Genomic DNA, 21,569 nt, shown 5'->3' on the forward strand with positions numbered 1-21,569 from the left:
ATTGGCCACCAATGGTTACACTAGTCAACCAATTGTTTTCTTGTCAAGGAGTCTCCACCCACACCCTTTCCCCAGTGTTTCAATATACTGTCCAAAGGGGACTTCTTTAGAATTCCCCCTTCAGCAGATTGACCTGATCCCATGATACAAAACTACAACAATAGTAAAATTTACCACTCACACACCACAGAGCTTGAAACAGGGTGCTTGTATAAGCTCCCTACAAAACAGCCAGCACAGCTTTCAGCACCTTAGGAGTGAGACTACTCCAATCCCCAAGGTACCTTCCCTTTACTCTTCCTTTTAATCCAATCATGCAAGGATTTTCCACCATGACTTAAGGACAAGTGTACCCTTCATCCCACTTAGTCATGCCGTAAAATTCCATGGGCCTCATCCTGAACTCACTGGATCCAGAGAAGAGACAATCTCCCTGAGAAAGGCTTTGATGTGCACTGGAATCCTCTTGAGCCTGTGAAACCATGGAGTGTCAGAAGCACTGCCCCATCTGGGTTGCCAGAAACTGCCACCAAATTAAAACCCCTGAACTCCAGTGTGTATTAAGAAGCAGAATCACTTTATTGCAGCGCTGGGGTGCAGGAGGTATAACTCCACCTAAAGTCCCTGCCTGGCTCAGGAGGTTACAGGTGTTTATTAACCAGAAGTATCCATACTCATTACATAGGTGGTTACAGAAGATTCCATGATCTTCCATATATGTTTGGGGGTTTTTTATTTCACCTTGGTGTCTTTTTGGGGGTCCTTAGGGATTCCGGTGATGTTCTATATATGATGGTTTTTGCCCAGATTATATAAAGCTGCCAAAGATGTTTCTGAACCACATGGGCTGGGCTGGTTTGACTTTTTACAGAGCTCTCAACATTCCAACCCCTGTTATATAACATTCCATTAGCTGTGACTTCTGCATAAGTGATTTACAAGAAGGTTGGACATCAGGAAGAATTTCTTCCTGGAAAGGGTGGTCAGGCATTGGAAGGGGCTTCCCAGGGAGGTCTGGAAGTGTCCCAGGAAGGCCTCACTCAGTCCTCCGGGCTGCTGACAAGGTGGGAATTAGTCATGGGTTGGACTTGATCTCAGAGGTCTTTTCCAACCTAAATAATTCTGTCATTCTGTGATTCTGTGTGTACAGTGGGATTGCACTCAAGATGATCTGCTTCATGGCCTTCCTGGGCACCAGCATCAGGGTGAAAAGTCTGTAGTTCCCTGGATCCTCCTTTCAGCCCTTCTTGTAGATGGGTGTCGCCCACCTCCAGTTTTCTGGGGCCACCCTGGTGAGCCAGGATGAATAATAAATCATAGAGAGTGGCCTGGGGAGCTCTTCCATCAGCTCCCTCAGCTCCCTTGGATGAATTGCATCCAGCTCCATAGACCTGTGAGTGTCTCAGCAGGTCACCAACTGCCTCCTCCTGGATTACAGGTGATCTGTTCTGCTCCCCATCCCTGGCTACCTGCTCCGGGACCCCTTTGCCCCCAGGATTATTGGTCTTAATATTAAAGACTGAGGCAAAAAAGGCATTAAGTACCTCACCCTTTTCCTTTTTCGTGGTGACAGTGACACAGAGGGGACCTCTGTGTCCAAAAAAGGATGGAGATTTTCTTTGGCCCTCCTTTAGCTGTTGATACATTAAAAAAAACATTTTTTGTTACCTTTCCCAGCAGTGCCCAGACCAAGTTCTACCTGAGCTTTCACCTTTCTGATTTTCTCTCTGCATGACCTAACGACATCCTTGCACTCTTCCTGAGCTGCCTGCCCCTTCTTCCAAAAGTCATGAGTTCCCCTGAGTTCCAAGCTCCCTGTTCAGCCAGCCTGGTCTCCTGCCCCTCTGGCTCATCGTTTGGCAGTACAGATGGGCAGCTCCCATGCCTTTAAGTTTTCCTTCTTAAAGCATGTCCAGCCCTCCTGAACCCCCTGGTTATTAAGGACTATTTCCCAAGGGATTCACTGAACCAGCGTCCTGAACAAGACAAAGCCCCTCCTCTGGAAGTCCAAGGTTTTGTTGAAGCCCCTTCTTTCATGGAGGATTGAAAACTGTATCCATTTGTGGTTGCTGTGCCCAAGATGCCTCCGACCACCACACCTCCCACCAGCCCTTCTCTGTCTGTAAACAGCAGGTCCAGCAGGACCCCGCCCCTGGTCAGCTGCTCAGCTGCTGTGTCAGGAGTTCTCTTCACTCCAGGAGCCTCCCAGACTGTCTCCTCTCCATTGTGTTGAGTTCCCAGCAGACATCCAGCAGGATAAAATCTCCCACAAGAACAAGGGCTGGCGATTGTGAAACATCAGCCAGCAGCTCATAGAATAATTCATCCCCCTCTTCATCCTGGCTGGGTGGTCTAGAACAGATTCTTTGCTCCAGGATGTCTGCCTTGATGGGCTTTCCCTGATTCTTACCCATAGGCACTTGACCTTATGGAGTGTCCAAGGCCAGGTTGGATGGGGCTTGGAGCCCCTAGGGATGGTGGAAGGTGTCTCTGCCCGTGGCAGGGAGTGGGATGAGATGAGCTTTCAGGTCCCTTTTCACCCCAGCCATTGTATCCATTGATGATTCAGTGACATTCAGGCAGTGCAAACACAGGATCGGCTTCCTGCCTCCCCCAGAGCTGCAAACATCCCTGCCCAGGTGTCACGATCCGCTAATGCAAGCGGGGGTCGTGATGGTTCGTTTATAGATCTCAGAGTGTAAAAAGGACACAAGAAATTTCAGTTTAAATCAAAACAGTGCACCTTTATTAAGTGCCCACAACACAGTAATGCAATAGAAGAGAGAAAGGGAGAGAGAGAGAGAGACAAAGTAGGGAGGAAGAAAAAGAGGGGGGGGAGGCAATAGCTACCAACGGATGAGACGAAGTCCTCGTGGTCTTCCGCCAATAGATTCGTCTTCTTTCCGTGGGGGAGATCTCTCCGACTTGGTTATTTCAGAGAGTCCCTTTATAGTCCTTTTCAGAAGCGAGGGGCAACTGGCCAAGAGGTTGGGAAATTTACAGCCATTGTTGTGGAGTCTGTTGCTTTGGGAAACAGGTACAGGACAGACGCACAAGACCGGTGTGCAGGACAGGTGTGCAGGGCAGGTCGTTCCTTTCCGCTTCGGCGCAGTCCTTCCCGCCTGGGCAGCAAGAACGGCGCAGTCCATTGCGACCTGCACTAATTTTCCTCAGGAATGCGTACCAGTTCCCAGCGGGCACACCCCTAGGCAACACTCGGCAGACATCCCACCTCAGCAGGGCCAGGACTCCTGTGCTCAGTCTCTGTTCTCGGCGATGATCGTGAGGCAGATGAGGGATCTTTGGACCGTCTCTTACACCACCCCGTGACTCACGATTGTCGTCAGGAGAGCTCTATCTGCACGATTTTGTAGTGTCGTTGTGAAGTCTTCAGGACTCGTCAATGTTGGTAGCATATCCCGGAAAAGGGGTAGAGAACATAAGAGAGGAAGGGAAAGAGAAGAAAAGAAAAAGAAGGAAACAAAAGAGAAGGAAATGAATAATTTTAAATCAGAATACACATATAATTTTTTAATTAAAATACCTCTAATTTTTTATCACATCTTATTTTAATACTCGTGTAGTTTGTCTCATGTCAATAACCTTGGGTGTGTCTACAGCGGATGGGGTATTGGCTAAATTGTGGACATCTATTATAGATGTAAGCTGTGTTAGCCGTTTCATCATTCTCCAATTCATGATGTATAAGACTGCTGATAAAGCAAAACCAATCAAAACCAAAATCAAGAGAACAATGATGGGATGACACAATTTGTTCAGGACACCTGTAGCAGTAGGTGACCACCCAAAAAGAGTATCCCACCACCTGTGTTCAACATCTTTCTTTACCCTTTCTAGAACACGATGTATTTCTTTCACATTGTGATGAACAGTTACTAAGGTTTTCTGTCCATTTTTCTTGATCTTTTCCAAAATTTCAATTAAATCTTGGTGAAGCAACAATTGCTTTACCAAAGTAAGGTTCATCCCAATGGGGGTAGGCAATAATTGGTGGATCAGTGTGTAATTGGACTGTAAAAGATGATAAGAAGTAACTGGGGCTAAATATGAAAAATCACATCCTATGATTTTAGTAAAGTTACAAACACAAAAATTTGAATGATTTTTTGTATCTACTACTAAATTTTCTACAAATACTTCATCACAAGCAGTTCTTAAGCATGCACATCCATTACCTATATAGACAAGCACTGTTACAGGAGTCTCGTTAGGATGAATTTCAAAATGACAGATATTTTGTTCTGTATCTAAACAAATGTCTTGAGCTCTAATTGCATTACTTTCACAGATGAACCCTTGTTGTTCTCGGACAATACAAGTTTCTAAATTAACGGTTTGCCACTTCTCACCAATTTGACGGGCCCATTCTCTATGCTCGAAAGGATAGAGAACAGCTCCATCATGGTTCAGCCCTAATGCAATGACAGGGAATATCAGATGCACTGAAGCATTACGTATAGTCAGTACAAAGGCTGTGGCTGTGTTTGTGAGGGGATCGTAGGTAAAGTTTACTAAGTTCCACCAGGATTGGAATTCTCTTTCAAAATCAGTGGCACTGTCCCAGATTATTTTCCGAATTTCAGTAGGAAAAGTGCCTTCTTCGCCTTCTCTTATAATTGAGGCAGCAACTGACTGCATCCATAATTGAGCCTGGATGCAGCTGAGAGCTAAAGAAATGTTATTTTGTGTAGCATCGAGTGCGTCAATTATCAATTTGTGGTCATTCACATTTACCTTTTCCCAATTTGGTAATATGTTTGATAACAACCACTGATGGCTTCCCAAGGCTAATAGGGATGACTGCAGTGGTTGTTGTATTTTAGTCAAATCTGTAGTTGTGGCAATTAATTTATTCATTAATACTTCTGAATCAATACTATTTAAGATTCCCAATCCTGTTCCCATGACACCGGTTATGTCTCTTTGCGTTCGTTTCTTAGAAGGGTTTCGCTTTCGCAACCAGGTTGTCCACCCCTCGAAGGAAGTTTGCAGAAAGGGTGAACAAGCTGGCTGAACTTCTGAGACATTGTTTTGCATGAGCAATTTGACTTGTTTAAGAGACCATGCTGGATTAAATAGTATTTGTTGTTGGCCTGTTTTCCTGATTGTATATGGTCCAACTTTAAAAATTCTTGGGCTCAGCATAACCGGTGGTTGGGTGGTAGGTATTACAACATTGACATTGAGTTTTCCCCAGTGTTTTGTATCGTTTTTACCACACATGACTTTATGGGAAAATTGCACATCAGTTAAGTTTAGCCAACAATCTTGGTTTTGAATTTCACAAAACAAAACGCGGTCATGAGGTCCAATGCTATAACTGTGTATAGGTTTAGTAAAAGATCTACCAATTAGTCTACATCGTATTGAAACATCATCACCTTGGGTTACCATAAAGGGAGGAAAAACGTTGTTCTTGTCATCTAGTACGAGGGAGGTACTTATACCATGGTACGTAATTACTACACTTAGTATGGGCTTTGCTACAGCATTTATTTTGAATTTATAAGTTAAACCTTTCAAACCTGGCTGATCTGTCTGGTTATTTTGCCAATTGCATGTTACATAGGCTGATTTAGTTAGAGTAAAGTTATACCAGCAGTCAGTTGGTTCATTTTTGCAAAGCTTCGTGATTTGGACATTGTTGGTACTGGGGTCTAGGCTGTAGTTACCGACATTCTTCTGACGACAACACAGGATGAAGAGGGTTTGTGTGTTACACGCCCACTCTGTTGTAGGGCAGAGTTCGGCCGTAATGTTGGGGTGCAGGTCACTTTTCCCATTTGGTTTTAGAAAATTCCCGGTGATTGTAATGGTGGAAGCTTTCCCGGAGAAAGGTCCTTCTACTTTTCTGCATCTTACCTCAATTTTCTCACCAATTGTTCCATTTAGGGTTGTAGTCCAATCTTTTGAGTCCCATCCCCATTCATTTGAATGGTATACCTTAGAGTCGTGCAGTACTGCAGTGTCTGGGTTTGGGCGACGATCTCTAGGATGGGATCTTAGAGCACTAGTGTACCTAATGGTAGTACCAGACCATGGCCACTCAGCTGCTTTTGGCCATGGTGTTGTGGTAGGATGCAGAAAAGTATCACCAGTTTTATCATGGTTTATGTGGTCTTTTATGTCCCTCGGAGTTCTTCTGTGAAAAGCAAACACAAACAGAGTCTGCCACTAAAGGCAGAAAAAAATTAGAATGATGGAATTATCCAGCGTGTATGTATCCGATGCTCTCTCCCTAGGGCATCAGAGGCTACCCATGCATATTTATTTAGAGGGCTTTTCAGCACTAATGGTACTTCTCCTACAGTAGGGAGGTCTACCAAAACAGGTTGTCCAGGGTAGTGTGCAGGATTCTTAGGATCATTAGGTCCCTGTAATGAAGGAATTATACTTGGAGCTGTTGGGCAAAAGGCAGTGATTTTAGGACACCCGTTTACCCCCCATCTATCATTCACACCTTTCACAGCTTCCCATAGCCGAACATCCCAGTTTCCCTCCTGTGGTTTCAGAAGTCGTTTCAGGAGACCATTGGTCCTTTCTACAATGCCGTTAGCTTGAGGGTAGTAAGGGGTGTGAAAAGTCCATTTAATGCCTTCACTTTTTGCCCAGTCCTGTACAACTTTGGCAGTAAAGTGAGACCCATTGTCAGATTGAATTTCTTGTGGTTTTGGGAAAGTTCCAAACCATCCCTGCAATGCTTTGACAGTGTTATCTCCTGTAGCTCTTTTAAAGGCATCGGCCTGGACTAACCCAGATATAATCTCTACTCCTACCAGTACAAAGTGTTTACCTCCTGACTTTTTAAAGGGGCCAATATAATCTACCTGCCACGCATCCCATAAGCCTTTACCCTTTCTTAAATGCAGAGGGTCATCTTCCAAAGGGTGTCTTTCCAGCCGTCTGCGGCATTGTTCACAAGCTGATATGCATGTTTTACACATTTCTCTGGTAACAGGCCACCCACGAGCAAGGGCTTCTTTGTACAAATCTTTTGCACCTGTGTGTTGTCTTTTTACATGCAACCATTCTAATAAGTGCTCCCAGTCTTCTGTAATCTGATCCTTTTTCAAAGGACTTAGTCTTGCTAATTCATCAGCTTTATTGTTCCACTCTCCTGCTGCATTTCCATCTGTCTGGTGAGAGGCTACCCACCCCACGGCAAAATTCCCTTGACTTGCAATATTTAGAATTTCTTGCCACTTTTCCTTTTGCCATACTGGGATTCTGTTAACTTCCCAGTCATTTTGCTGCCAAAAAGGAAGCCACTCAGTACATCCCTTAAACACAGCATAGGAATCGGTGTAGATACAGACAGGAGAAGTATTCTGTGCCTCATGTTGGAAAACACTCCAAACAGCTATCAGCTCGCCAACTTGGGCGCTGCCTTCCCCCTCTGTGATAATTCGTTCACCTGAGGAGGTGTGCAGGGCTACAGCCTTGTATTTCCACACCTTTCCTTCTCGTTTGGCAGAAGCATCTGTAAACCAAGAATTTGCTGACTGTTCGGGGGAAAAAGGAGGGGCTACTTTGATGGCTGAGGCAGGTTTGTCCTGACTGCTACTCAAGTTTTCAGTCTCTTGGATTGCCAGATTTTTTACAGCTCCTTCAGTTACTGAGAAGATGCTACAATAATGTTCAATCTGAGCATACCACTTCCTTACTGAGGCCCTCTGGGCCACCCCGTCAGGTGGGGGGGTCCCAGTAGAGACTGCCTTAATAACTTTGAAAGGGCCTCTCAAAACAATTGGTTGTTGTCGTGCAATCTTCTCCACTTCTATGAGAGCTAAGCTAACCACAAATAATCCTTTTTCCCAGGTAGTGTACCTTTTTTCAGCATCTTTAAAGCCACGAGAGTAAAAACCTACAGGCCTCGTTGGACCCTCAGGACCCCGCTGCCATATGTGTACTGACAGCCCTGAAGAGGCAAATCCCCATTCCACCTGGAAAGGATCTGTAGGGTGAATAGGGCCCAGGGCTTGGTGAGCTGTTGCTTCAAAAATCAACAATTGCAATGCTTCTTCTTGAGAAGCACTCCATTCCCATTTTATCCCTTTTCTTAACAAGTTATAAAGAGGTCTGGCAATTATGGAAAAATCTGGGATGTGTTTTCTCCAGAACACTAATAATCCTAAAGCATGTTGGAGATCTTTTTTGGATTCAGGCATTTTAATCTGATCTAAAGAGGTTAGGGTATCAGGTGGGATACATGTCATACCTCCTTTCCACCAAATTCCCAAAAATTTCACTTCATGTGAAGGATTTTGGATTTTTTCTGAGGGAATTTGCAAATCAAGGCTTTCTAAGTGGGAGATTATTCTTTGTTGGGTATCTCTCACTTCTTCTATTTCATCTCCTCCCACAAGGATATCATCAATGTATTGATAAACAGTCACATTGTCAGCTTTGGGTATTTTTTCTAACTCCTGGGCTAAAGCGTGATGAGCCAGGGTGGGGGAATGTTTGTACCCTTGGGGAAGCCTAGTGAAAGTGTATTGCTGTCCTTCCCATGTGAAAGCAAAACGGTCCATGTCTTCTGGCTGTAAAGGTATCATAAAAAACATGTCTTTGACATCTATAGTTGCCATAATTGAATGAGCTTTTTCTTGAATTAGTGTTATCAATTCTGCTAGATTTGGGACAGCTGCTGTGAGAGGGTCTGTGTTGGCATTTAGCCTGCGAAAATCAATTGTCAGCCTCCACTTCCCATTAGGCTTTCGCACTGGCCACACCGGAGAATTGAAAGGAGAATGAGTATTAACTATTACTCCTTGTTCTCGCAGCTCCTGTATCACTGGCTTGATGCCCTCTTTGGCACCCAGGGGGAGGGGGTATTGTTTCACATTAGTTACTTTGCTGAATGGTAGGGAGGGTGCGGCTTCGAGCAGTCTGATGTTAAAACGTGGTGTGCCAAAAGACCACAGGAGACCCTCTGAGTCCTCCCACTGCCTCCCAACGAGGGCATTCATCCCTAATAGATTGGTTGGGATATCTCCAATCACCATATTAATAGAGAGTTGATTTTCTTCCCCAGGTAAAATGAGCTTAACTAGGGCTACATTCATAGATTCTGTCGTTCCTAAGGCATTTAAAACACAATATCGGTTCTTTGTTGGGACAATTCCACATCTCTGGGCATCTTTCTTTGTCAGCGCAGAAATTTGTGCCCCAGTGTCAATTAGAAAAGTTACAGGTGCCCGTTTAGGGCCTGTAATAGCTGTGATCATTATATCTCCCTTTTTATTTTTAGTGAGCCTTCTCAGGTATACCCATGCTCCATCTCTTCGCTCACTGACAAGAGACGGAGGGTCTAGTTTCCCTGGTTTTGAGGGAGAGGTTGTTTTGGCTCACTGCACAGACTTTGAGGGAGTGGTTGGTCTGACTCACTGCCCAGATTCTGAGGGAGGAGGGGTGCACTGGGTTGAACTGATGGATTTGGTAGAACGGGTTTTCGGCAGTGCCAGTTAGACACTACCTTACTCAATTTATCAAGGGGTAAGCCATCCATCACATCTCTGGGGACCCCCTTTTTGATGCCTAATAACCACCAATGCTGACGGTTAGAGATCTGTTTTACATTCTCTGGCTTTTCGCCATGAGGAGCCCGAATGTACCTGACACCTTTTGTTTTGTCTAATTTTTCTTCTGGAATTTTTATAGGTCCATATTTTCTACTGTAATCAATCAGATCTTTTGCAACTTCACTCCATGTCCAAACTTTGCGATCACCCGCAGGTGAATTCGATTGTGAACCTGGCGGCTGAGAGGGGGTTGAATAGGGAGTAAACCCAGGATCGGTAGATCCAGTTTGGTCGCTTGGGTTTCCAAGGAATCTATCTAGCCTTTCTACGGGACCTACAGCCGCTATGGTTTTTTGAAGGGCAATTGCTGTAGGTTTGAGTGATTCTGGAAGGCCTCGAATTAAAGGGGTCATCAGTGCAGGTTTAACAGGTAATTGCATGGGGGATTCATATCCAGGAGTTAATTTTCTTTCATGGATCATTTGCAAACAGGCAGCTTTGTGGACACTTTCTAGGAGTTGCTCGGGGGTACCAATTATAGCTAAAGGGTCTCCCCTTTCTAAAGGATTAAGTCCCCCGGCCCAGAAGGCTGCACGCTGAGTCAGGGACCACGTGCCACGTTTGTCTCCTGTTGTCAAGAAAACTCCATGTCCCCAGTATCCACTGGCCTCCTGTTCAGTTAATTGAATTTGGTCTCCTCCGGTGAGAGACACTCGGAAGACATATTCTGTCTCAGATTCGTGGGGAAGCCGCCCATACTCCTTTTTTAATCTAGCTAATTCAACAGCACTGTATGGTATTTGTTTAGTGGTGATATGCGGTTCAAAATCTTCATCATTGATATAATTATATTCAGTTTTAATCAGAGGTCTCACACGAGGGCAGCAGTTTTCTCCACAATTTTTTACTAGTATTAGTTCTTTTTGGGGGTATATTTGGTCAATGTGAGGAGTTTCCTTTTCCTCTGTCTCTTTTGGTGAGTCAGCATTTTTCGAATTTCTAAAATATTCCTCTTTTAAAGCAGCCTCTAGCAAGTGATTTTTATTTTTTTCTTCATCTAATTGTTTTTGTAAAATTTCCACTAGGCTTTGAAGGGAATCTATGATCGCTTTCTCTTCAGTACATCGCTTTAAGCGATGATCTATGGCTGCCGCAAGGTATGCCCCTAAAACAGAGCAGATTATGGTTTTATTTCGGCCAAATTTAAATCTAGTCTCATGTTGTAAAGAATATACTCTATCAGTCACATAATCCAAATTAAACCAGTTATTTTGAGCCCATTCTTCCCCTCCCGGAGAGGGCCGGGCATTATGTTTTGCTAGCAGAGCATAAAACGCAGCTTTAACTTTTGCACTGGGGTTTTCAGTCATTTTATGACAGGATCAAAACCACCACAAGGAGGTAAAGTTAATTACACACTGCGACACACACACAGCTTCGCTGTGTCTCCCTTCACTTCCCTGGGTGGGTGAAGAGACCAAATCTGCTTGGGAGGTACTCCTTAAGTTACTTATGGTTGTCTCTTCACTACACCAAGCAGTCCAAATTCATGCACACACCAAAAAACACAGTTCCTCCTTTTACACTAAGAGATCCTTTGCAAAAAATCTGAAGACAGAGCCCTCAACTGAGTATGGGGTGCTTTTCACCCAGGCGTGTGCAGTTTGCGGGAAATTCGAGTCACCCCCCTTGCTTTCTAGACACCGCTCACCCCTTTTGGGGTGTCGGGCTAGGTGCGGCTGGAGTGAAACGTCCTTCCCCTATTACAGACTACACACAACCTTGCAACCCCTTCTGTCTGTCAGATCCTGTCCGTGACGCCAGTTTAATGTCACGATCCGCTAATGCAAGCGGGGGTCGTGATGGTTCGTTTATAGATCTCAGAGTGTAAAAAGGACACAAGAAATTTCAGTTTAAATCAAAACAGTGCACCTTTATTAAGTGCCCACAACACAGTAATGCAATAGAAGAGAGAAAGGGAGAGAGAGAGAGAGACAAAGTAGGGAGGAAGAAAAAGAGGGGGGGGAGGCAATAGCTACCAACGGATGAGACGAAGTCCTCGTGGTCTTCCGCCAATAGATTCGTCTTCTTTCCGTGGGGGAGATCTCTCCGACTTGGTTATTTCAGAGAGTCCCTTTATAGTCCTTTTCAGAAGCGAGGGGCAACTGGCCAAGAGGTTGGGAAATTTACAGCCATTGTTGTGGAGTCTGTTGCTTTGGGAAACAGGTACAGGACAGACGCACAAGACCGGTGTGCAGGACAGGTGTGCAGGGCAGGTCGTTCCTTTCCGCTTCGGCGCAGTCCTTCCCGCCTGGGCAGCAAGAACGGCGCAGTCCATTGCGACCTGCACTAATTTTCCTCAGGAATGCGTACCAGTTCCCAGCGGGCACACCCCTAGGCAACACTCGGCAGACATCCCACCTCAGCAGGGCCAGGACTCCTGTGCTCAGTCTCTGTTCTCGGCGATGATCGTGAGGCAGATGAGGGATCTTTGGACCGTCTCTTACACCAGGGCACGGCTGGAATCCATCCCTCATGTTCAGGTACCTCTATTCCCACAGCAGGATTTCCTCAGTGTTCCTGCAGCCCTGAGTCCATCTCACCAGGAGGGTGGGAGCAGTTCCGGGAAGGTGGGAGCAGCCCCAGGAGGGTGGGAGCAATCCTGGGAAGGTGGGAGCAGTCCCGAGAGGGTGGGAGCAGCCCCAGAAGGTGGGAGTAGGCAGGGAGGGTGGGAGCAGTCTCAGGAAGCTGGAGCAGCCCGCGCTGCCGGCACCCGGTGCGCTGCCGAAACCTATTGTCAGTAGCAATCCCTTAATTCCATTACACCTACCGCAGCAATCTGCTTAGGGGAAGCCGTGGAGAGGCTGAGAAAGGAAGAGGCATCGCTTAAATACACCTAGGCTTTATCCCAGGGGGAAGCACACGGCCCAGGGCACAGAAGAGGCCGCAGGGCTCTTGCGCTCTGCTCGAGGTTTGCCACCAGCCTGCAGCCTCCTCCACTGCTGCTGGGACAGCTTCACCCGCATGCCCCGTCACTGCTGTCACCGGTGTCCCTCGTGCTGCTCGGACGCTCCCCAGCCCAGCTGTGGCTGCTCCCCCACGTCCTTGGAGATGTGTTCCAAGGGCTGGAGCCCCTCTGCTCTGCAGCCAGGCTGGGAGAGCTGAGGATGTGCTCACCTGGAGAAGAGAAGGATCTGTAGAGACCTTTCCGGGGCCTAAAGGGGCTCCAGGAGAGCTGCAGAGGGACTTGGGACAAGGGATGGAGGGACAGGACACAGGGAATGGATTCCCAGTGCCAGAGGGCAGGGCTGGATGGGATACTGGGAAGGAATTGTTCCCTGGGAGGGTGGGCAGGCCCTGGCACAGGGTGCCCAGAGCAGCTGGGGCTGCCCCTGGATCCCTGGCAGTGTCCAAGGCCAGGCTGGACAGGGCTTGGAGCACCCTGGGATAGTGGAAGTGTCCCTGCCCATGGAATGAGATGGTCTTGAGCATCCCTTCCCACCCAAACCACTGTGTCATTTGATGAATCCATCTCTGCCCGCTGCCCTCCAGCCCATTCCCTGCTCCACCTTTTCCTCCTCACCATGTTCAGCAGAAAGAAAAGACAAACACCTGTAAAAGGTGTGGAAAATTTTATTCCTTACTGAACTTTATTAGTTTTTTGTTTGGCTTAAACACAATAAATATTTCTGCAATAGCATTGAACAGACTGGAATTCACACCCACTGCAGTACCTGAAGCCCCAGATTCTGGACTCTGGGAAAGCCATCAGGGCCCCTGGGATCACAGCACCTCAGTGTGGGCCACTGCCAGGATCAGTGTCCCCTTCAGCCCGAGGGACAGGACCAGGGCTGTGTCCCTGCTGGCAGGGAGGGATGGGGTGGATTTTGAGGTCTCCGATCAGCTCTGACCAAAAGGGCTCCGCGGGTGCTGCAGGCTGAGGCCATCGGCACCTTGGGAGGTGAGCAGGGAACTACCCTGAGAACCTCTGCTCTGGGGGCAGGGATGGCCCAGCCACTTCCTTGGAGACCAACCTAGGGACTTCTCCAGCCAGGTATGACCACACCTGGATGGGCCAGAGGGTCTTTTCCACAAGCAAAGAGGTCAGCATAGCTCCCATTGTCACCATGGAATCATCGGGGGTGGAAAAGCCCTCTGAGCCCATAGAGTCCAACCATTCCCAGCACTACCAAGACCAAAGTGCTGTCCCATGTCCCCAAGTGCCACATCCTCATAGCTTTTAAATCCCTCCAAGGATGGGGACTCCACCCCTGCCCTGGGCAGCTGTGCCAGGGCTGGACAGCCCTTTCCATAAAGGAATTGTTCCCAGTGTCCAACCTAAACCTCCTGTGGCACAGCTTGAGGCTGTTTAATCTCGTCCTGTCCCTGTGCCACCAAGGGCAGCCTCTGCGTCACCTCAGCCACTGCTTTGACACAGCTCAGAGGTAGAGGTGAGCAAAATCAGGAGGAGCCAAGGCTGGTTTCCAAAAGCACCGCGTCCCTAGGGACTTTCCAGCTCTACCAGAAGCAGGCACGGATGCTCTCAGAGAAGAGCTGGGGGGCCTCACTGGAGCCAAGATCAAACCAGCTCTGACTCCAAGCTGCAGGTCCTTGACGGGCTAGGAGGTGACACCAGGCGAGCTCTATTTAAGGAGCTTAAAGATGTTCCCAGAGCCTCGGGAGCTCCCACTTCCAGCACGCTGCTCTTGGCTCTGGCAAAGCCTTGGGGCGGGTGGATGATGGTTATGATGAGAGGCAGCTGCCAAACCCCACCGTGACCAACCAGGGGCTCCAGGAGAGATGGAGAGGGCCTGGAGGGACAGGACACAGGGAATGGCTTCCCACTGCCAGAGGGCAGGGCTGGATGGGATATTGGGAAGGAATTGTTCCCTGGGAGGGTGGGCAGGCCCGGGCACAGGGTGCCCAGAGCAGCTGGGGCTGCCCCTGCATCCCTGGAAGTGTCCCAGGCTTGGAGCAACCTGACCTAACACCATCCCTGGAAGAAGAGACAACACAGACCAGCTCTCAGGCACCAGGCAGGAGGAGCTGAGGAGCCAGGACCTGCCCTCTCCATGCCCAGGAGAACATCCCATGGGAAGGACAAAGCCCAGCCAGTGACCACCACCACAGAACATCCTCCTCAGGGGCTGTTACCCAGGAACACTTTAATTCTTAAGACCTAAACCCATGGTGGGCAATAGAAGGGCTGGTTCTCAGCCACCACACAGGGTTTGGTCTCTCCCTTTGCTTCCATTCCCCTCTCAGAATCCAGGAGCAGTAATCATTGGATTTCTAAGACTCCAAGGAGAATCCCCCTCCCCAGCAGCTGCCTGGGCACTGGGATTGGCTCTGCTCCCTTCCTGTCCCCACCAGGGACAAGCCAGCCCAAATCCCAGCACTGATTTAAGGAGATTTCTTCTACTTTCAAGGTGCAAAAAATTAAGGCATCAAAGAGCCACAAATCCCCCACGATAAAGCCTGTGCAGAGGAAGCAGTTCCAGTTTCGGAGAGGGATGTTTTCCCTACACACCAAGACTCAAGCTTAGACAACTCCTCCCAGCCTCAGCAGCATCCCAGTCCTCAGGGGCCAGTGATTCCCATGGGAAGACAGAGGACAAGGCAAGTGCCAGGCTTGGGAGCCCAGAGTTCAGCTGGAAGCCTGAGGGAACAGCTCAGTTCTTCTCTGATTGGGCAAACACAAAACTAGACAGAAAATCATCCAACATCCACATTTTTCAGTGTTGCCAGCCCAGCTCTGCTATCTGAACAAGTCCCACAGGAAGTTTTGTCCCAGTTGAAGATTCCCTCTAATTTCTGCGTGAGCAGGACTTAAATTTATCTCCATAATTCTATTTCATGAAATAGCAGGAGTCAAAAATTCAGGTGCAGCACAAGTCATTTGTCCATGGAGGGTTTTTTTTTTTGCTGTACAACATCAGTAAAATGGATTGGAGGAAGCTACTTTATTAAATAAACTCTGAAAACCATCCACCCCCTCTCCCAGCCCTGCCGCAGCCACATGGACACGTGAGCACGCGGCAATGCGGAGCCTCCCGCGACGGATGGCAGCCCTGGGAAGGGCCCAGTTTATTCCTCACAGGCTGTACTGGACATGGGGCTGACCAAGGGCTGACCACGAGCTGCCCAGGGGCTGACCAAGCAACCCACAGACTCACGAGCTCAACCTCAGGGTTCCCAGTCTCGTCGTCGGCATGACAGTGATTCCAATTTCCAAAAGAAAAAGCATTAAATAGCAGTTACACGTTGAAGGTTTCCCAGAGCAGGAGGAGGCTTCCCCTGCAGAAGGAAATTGCTCTGACCAAGCTGTGATGCCCCACGTTGCACAACAATCAGTGTCGGAAGGACTTTGTTCCCATGGTAGTTCCACCTGCACGATCGGCTGTGCTTGTTCGCTTCCGGATGCAGCCTTTCCAGAGCCTGGCTTTAAGCTACACTCTTCATTCAAGCACAGGTCTTCATTGAATCAAGCCAACAGAAAGGAAAATCAGCATTCAGTCTTCACCACCCCACTCAATTATAAAAACAAATTAAAAAATAAAATCAACGCCAACACATCTTTGACAAGTGGACAGCAAACAAAGAGATGCCTGGATGAGACACGCGGCCGCTGGGGACAAAGAGAGGGAGATCTGGAAAGGTTCCCACCACACACCCCTGGGAGCTTCCTGAAGCTGCACACACGACCAACACGGGGCTCCAGGCGCTTCTCCCAGTGGTGGAATCGCTGCTGGGAAGGGCCAGGCTGTTCCTGGCTGTATAGAAGGGGCTCAGGCAGCAGGAAAGGACCCACGGAGCCAACCCACAGCAGCAAATCCATGCTGGTAGGACTGGGGAGAGCTTGGCTCTGTGGTCTCAGCCACCTTCCGTAGCCCAGACCCTGTGCCCAGACTGGGAACACACATGGACACACAGGAACATGTCGAGATGTGGTCCCAGGTACCACACAATGTGCAGAAGCCACATTCCCATTCCTACAGGAAATTGAGCCCTGATTTTCCAAGCCCCACAATTAGGATTGAACTATGAGTTTTGAGTGTCTTGTCCTTTTTTTTCCCCCCTTAAAAAAAAAAACAAAAACAAAACAAAAAAAAACCCCAAACAACAAAGGTGCTAGCAAGTATTTGCCCAAAAGCAGGAAGGCAGGACAGAATGTAGGAGAACTGTCACCATCTGCTCCCAAAGTACCAGCCCAGCTCAGGGGCTGTCCAGACAGCAGGACTGGGGACAGCCAGGAACTCCCCCGACCACCAGGACGTCCCCTTGCCCTCGGAGGAATCAGCTCTGTTGGTTTTGGTGGCAGGCCAAGGGGCTTTGCTCAGGTAAAGCATTTGCATCCCCAAGCAGCTTTCCCTGAGCAAGGGCTGGAGTCGGAGGCTTCTCTGGGAACATTCAGCTGGTCTAAGGTACAGTAACAGTGACCTGAAAGGCTCCTCCTCCTCCAGTTCCACCCAAAACCCGAAGCTTGCAGGGATGGAAGAGCAGCAGGAGCCACCCTGGCCCAGCCCCACCCCGGCTGCAGCGGATCCCGCGTGTCCTTGGCCCTGTCCAGAGGATAGTTTGGATCTGTGGTGATGGCTGAAGTATTTACAGGTATTTGCAGCAGGTATTTACAGTCCTTCTGCAGCCCGCAGGCCGATTTTCTCCTCCTCTGCTCCCAGTCAGTCCGGAGTGGGCTTCCGTAGGGAGAAGGGCCGGATGTTGAAGTGCCTGCTCAGCTGGCTCACCTGGGGACGAGGCAGACATGGGACTGGGTTATCCCAGATCCCGGGGGGTTATCCCAGCTCCCAGGCATGAGCAGGGGAGAGGGCAGAGCCCCACGCCTGCACCCTGTTCCCACCAAGCCCCTGCCACCCACTTGGCCCACGCCACCCCTGCCCACAGGCCGTGTCCCCTGTCCCCAGGCACTGGCTCCACAGGGAGCAGCCCTGCTCCCTTCCCAAACAGCAGCCTGGACTCCCTGGGAGCAGGCTCACCTCTGTTCTTGCCCTTCTCAGAAGCAGGAGTTGGGAGTGCTGAGCCCAGGCCTGCAGGATTTTACCCTCCTCCTTTATTATTTTGTTTAAATTATTTTGATCATCGCAGATATCTATATAAAGTATTCCTGAATTCATTCAAAGTGGGAGCTGGATAATTTACTTCCTGCAAAAAGAGGCTGAGCTTGACAGAGTCAGGGCAGAGGCTTTATTCCTAATCATTCTTCCCAAATTCAGAGCAGTTTGGGATTATGCCCCAATCCCAAAGCCTTTAAAGGCTCTTCAGCTCAAAGCGACTTTCCTCCTGGAAGAGGAGTTGGCACAGATGGGCCCTTGGAAAGCCAGAGGGAGGGAAAGAGGGAGCAGAGAGGAGCAGAGCACTGGGAATCTCCAGGGAGGGGATGGGCAGGAGGATTACACCACCCGCTCAGCCCCATCTCCAGCTGTGATTCCAAGACCAAATTTATTTAAGCTTCTTAGCAATTCAAATCCTTCTTGCAGAGAAGCCTCATTACACTAATTGGAAAGACAAGGCAACCTGGCTATTACTCCTTGGCTGTAATTACAGCTGGGACTCGACTCCGTAGGCTCCAGGGTAGAACTGGGGCTCCCAGGGGAAGGGGCTTCCCAAGGAGGGTGCCCCCAGTTCAGCTGGGACATGTGGTTCCTTGTCCTCCTTCCTCAGCAGCTTCCCAGGGCATTCCCAGCGGGACTCTGGGATTCTCCAAGTTTGTTTTCTGTCATAATCAGAACTCTGGGAGCTAGGCAGAGCAAGAGGAGGAAACCAATCCCTGGATCTGTGCACAGCCCTTGCAGGGGGAGGCCCTGGAGCTGCTGTGTTCCCAGTTTCCCCAGCAGGAACATCCCCACTCCAGCCTGGCTCTCCCAGCACCTGGGAGACCTCAGTGGGAGAGCTCAGAGCCCCTTGTGGGGCCTAAAGGGGCTCCAGGAGAGCTGGAGAGGGACTGGGGACAAGGGCTGGAAGGACAGGACACAGGGAATGGCTTCCCAGTGCCAGAGGGCAGGGCTGGATGGGATATTGGGAAGGAATTGTTCCCTGGGAGGGTGGGCAGGCCCTGGCACAGGGTGCCCAGAGCAGCTGGGGCTGCCCCTGGATCCCTGGCAGTGCCCAAGGCCAGGTTGGACATTGGGGCTGGGAGCAGCCTGGGACAGTGGGAGGTGTCCCTGCCCATGGCAGGGGTGGCACTGGATGGGCTTTGAGGTCCCTCCCAACCCAAACCATTCCAGGATTTTCTGCTTGGTTTCCAAGTCGGCTGACACACTCCAGGGGAAGGACAGCCCCTGTCACATCCTGTGCAATTCCTTTCAATCCCATGCAACCTTCCCAAGCCTCTCACAAGGAATCGGCCCAAATTCCACAGGTTCACAGGCAGCACCACAGAGCCATTCCCAGCGACGCTCCCGGTTTTACACGGAGCATTCCCTGCCCCGACCGGCAGCACCCCAGTTGCAGCCCAGCCCGGGAGCTGTCACCTACCACGACCACTCCGTAGTGGATGTGTGCCAGGGTGAGGAAGGCGGTCAGCAGGTACAGCAGGAGCGTTTCGCTGCCGGGAGCCAGCCCGGACACCACCAGGAGCAGCACGGCCGCGATGGGGAGCAGCATCCAGTTGAGGGGCTGGCACCGTGTGCTGCTCATCTGGCACACGATCAGCTGGCACTGAGGGGACAGGGACAGAGCCTGAGCCTGGTGTGGGCTGTGGGAGCCACAGCTGTTTGTCCCCAGAGCAGAGGGGACGGTCACTCGTGTGATCTGTCACACTGTCCCCTGTGCTGGCACTGCTGGGGCACCTCCAGTGCTGGGGGCAGCTCTGGGCCCCTCCTGACAGGACAGACCCTGAGGGGCTGGAGCGTGTCCAGGGAAGGGAACGGAGCTGGGAAGGGGCCAGAGCAGCAGGAGCGGCTGAGGGAGCTGGGAAAGGGGCTCAGCCTGGAGCAAAGGAGGCTCAGGGGGGACCTTGTGGCTCTGCACAAGTCCCTGACAGGAGGGGGCAGCCGGGGGGGTCGGGCTCTGCTGCCAGGGAACAGGGACAGGAGGAGAGGGAACGGCCTCAGGCTGGGCCAGGGGAGGCTGAGGGTGGACACCAGCAGGAATTTCTGCATGGAAAGGGTTGTTAAACATTGGAACAGGCCCAGGGCAGTGGTGAAGTCCCATCCCCAGAAGGATTTAAAAGCCCTCTGTATGTGGCACTTGGGGACATGGAGCAGGGGTGACCTTGGCAGTGCTGGGGGACAGTTGGACTCGGTGGTCTCAGAGGGCTTTTCTAACCTTAACTATTCCATGATTCTGCGACTATGCAGCTAAAGTACATTTTGACCAAAAATTTAGTCCTCCCATTTTAAGTTTATCCTCAGAAGGAGGCAGGAACTCCTTTCCCATCAGCCCTTTGCTGCTCACAGCACATGTGAAAACTCAATTTAACCAATTCTCCAGTTCCTCAAGCATAACGCAGAAGCTCTTACAGAGATGTTGGCGAAGGCTGTTCCAACCATGAAATAGAAGAGCCTGGGCTGGACCTCCAGGATGTCAGTGGGGGACAGGAAGACCCAGGTGGTGCAGAGCAGGAACAGCAACACCGGGGACACGAGGGGCAGCAGGATTTCATACACAGAGTGGTGCTTCAAGGTGTTATTTTTATGGGCCCTGAAACACAAGCAAAGAAATGAAAATACATGGAATCACCGAGAAATCCCTGGTGCTGCCTGTAGTAAAGTACCTGAAGGGGCTCCAGGAGAGCTGGAGAGTGACTGGAGGGACAGGACACAGGGAATGGCTTCCCACTGCCAGAGGGCAGGGTTAGATGGGATATTGGGAAGGAATTGTTCCCTGGGAGGGTGGGCAGGCCCTGGCACAGGGTGCCCAGAGCAGCTGGGGCTGCCCCTGGATCCCTGGCAGTGCCCAAGGCCAGGCTGGACACTGGAGCTTGGAGCAGCCTGGGACGGTGGGAGGTGTCCCTGCCCATGGCAGGGGGTGGCACTGGATGAGCTTTCAGGTCCCTTCCCAACCCAAACCAGTCTGGGATTCTACAAACTCACTTGTAGAAGTTGTACAGGCTCATGGGCAGGGTCACAGTGAGGGCACAGGCTGGAAGAGAAAAGCGCTGCGTTAACGCCCCGGGGCAGAGGGGACGCCCTGTGCACCCCGAACAGGAGGCTCTGGCTGGGCTCTGCTTTAAGTTCCCTGCACCAAATATAGCTCCAAGGGTGCCCCAGGAATAGCTCAGCACACTTGGAAGTAGCTGCTCCCAAGTCAGGCCCAAGAGCTGTAATTAAAAGTTCAGGTCTGCTGTAAATTGAAGACATTTCCATTTGAAAGGGCTGCATTAAGGAGCTGGTTTTGTGCTTTAAACAGTGACAAAGTTTAATTATAATACAACTCTAATGAGACATGAGGTGAGTGCACACTCCTCAAACGACATGGCTGGGCACAAGAGTTTTCACAATAAAGGCAATTTGCTGTTTCTCTGGCTGTGTGCAAACATTTCCAGTGGCCACAGTGCCAAAAAGTTGTCATTTAACTGGATAAATGACACAAAACACCCAAGTAACTGGAAAATCCTGACCTCAGTCAGAACCATCAACACTGTCCATGATATTCCACCAGCACAACTCCTTCCCTGTTTATCCAGCAGAAGGTGTGTGAACAGAGCTGGAAATATTCCTGCTTTAATAACCCAGCTCCTCTCCCCCGTGTGGGAGTTGGGCTCAGTTTCTCATATAGGAAAAGCAAGTTCATTATTCACGTTAAGTCACACAGCTGTCAAAGGAAAGCTGGGAACATCCACCCGATAAAAGTGCCAGAAGTACATTTAACACACCAATTAACCCAAAATTAAGCCATTACAAAGAACACCTGAAGGGACACAGAAAATAAACTGAGCAGAACTTGTGAATTAGGAAAATGGCATTAAACAACATCAACTCAGCTCAACCCTTTGCAGTGGCTTGTTTTGACTGACCATGGGAGAGCAAGGCTGGGCCTTTATTTCTATTTTATTATGATGATGATGAT

At 49.5% G+C, this 21,569-nt stretch overlaps 2 protein-coding genes across 3 annotated transcripts in view; both read right to left on the reverse strand.

Annotated features, from left to right (window-relative positions):
• Positions 1–7,509: 7,509 nt before the first annotated feature.
• Positions 7,510–12,029, reverse strand: LOC138107460 (uncharacterized). Its single transcript, XM_069008689.1, has one exon. It carries the CDS (start codon positions 10,910–10,912, stop codon positions 9,332–9,334), a length of 1,581 nt encoding a protein of 526 aa, XP_068864790.1. The 5' UTR covers positions 10,913–12,029; the 3' UTR covers positions 7,510–9,331.
• A 1,130-nt stretch (positions 12,030–13,159) lies between these two features.
• The window catches only part of SELENOI (selenoprotein I), a 28,303-nt gene continuing 19,893 nt past the window's right edge, over positions 13,160–21,569 (reverse strand). The window contains exons 7-10 of one of the 2 annotated variants that reach the window (XM_069011902.1): positions 20,594–20,642; positions 20,021–20,201; positions 19,035–19,217; positions 13,160–17,287 (exon numbers count right to left, since the gene is read on the reverse strand). In XM_069011902.1, coding sequence (XP_068868003.1) covers positions 17,171–17,287; positions 19,035–19,217; positions 20,021–20,201; positions 20,594–20,642 — 530 coding nt within the window. In that variant the 3' untranslated portion in view covers positions 13,160–17,170. The remainder of the gene's footprint in view (positions 17,288–19,034; positions 19,218–20,020; positions 20,202–20,593; positions 20,643–21,569) is intronic. The other variant, XM_069011901.1, reaches the window with a different exon arrangement.

Source organism: Aphelocoma coerulescens, chromosome 3 (genome assembly GCF_041296385.1).
Source record: "Aphelocoma coerulescens isolate FSJ_1873_10779 chromosome 3, UR_Acoe_1.0, whole genome shotgun sequence".
NCBI lineage: Eukaryota > Metazoa > Chordata > Aves > Passeriformes > Corvidae > Aphelocoma > Aphelocoma coerulescens.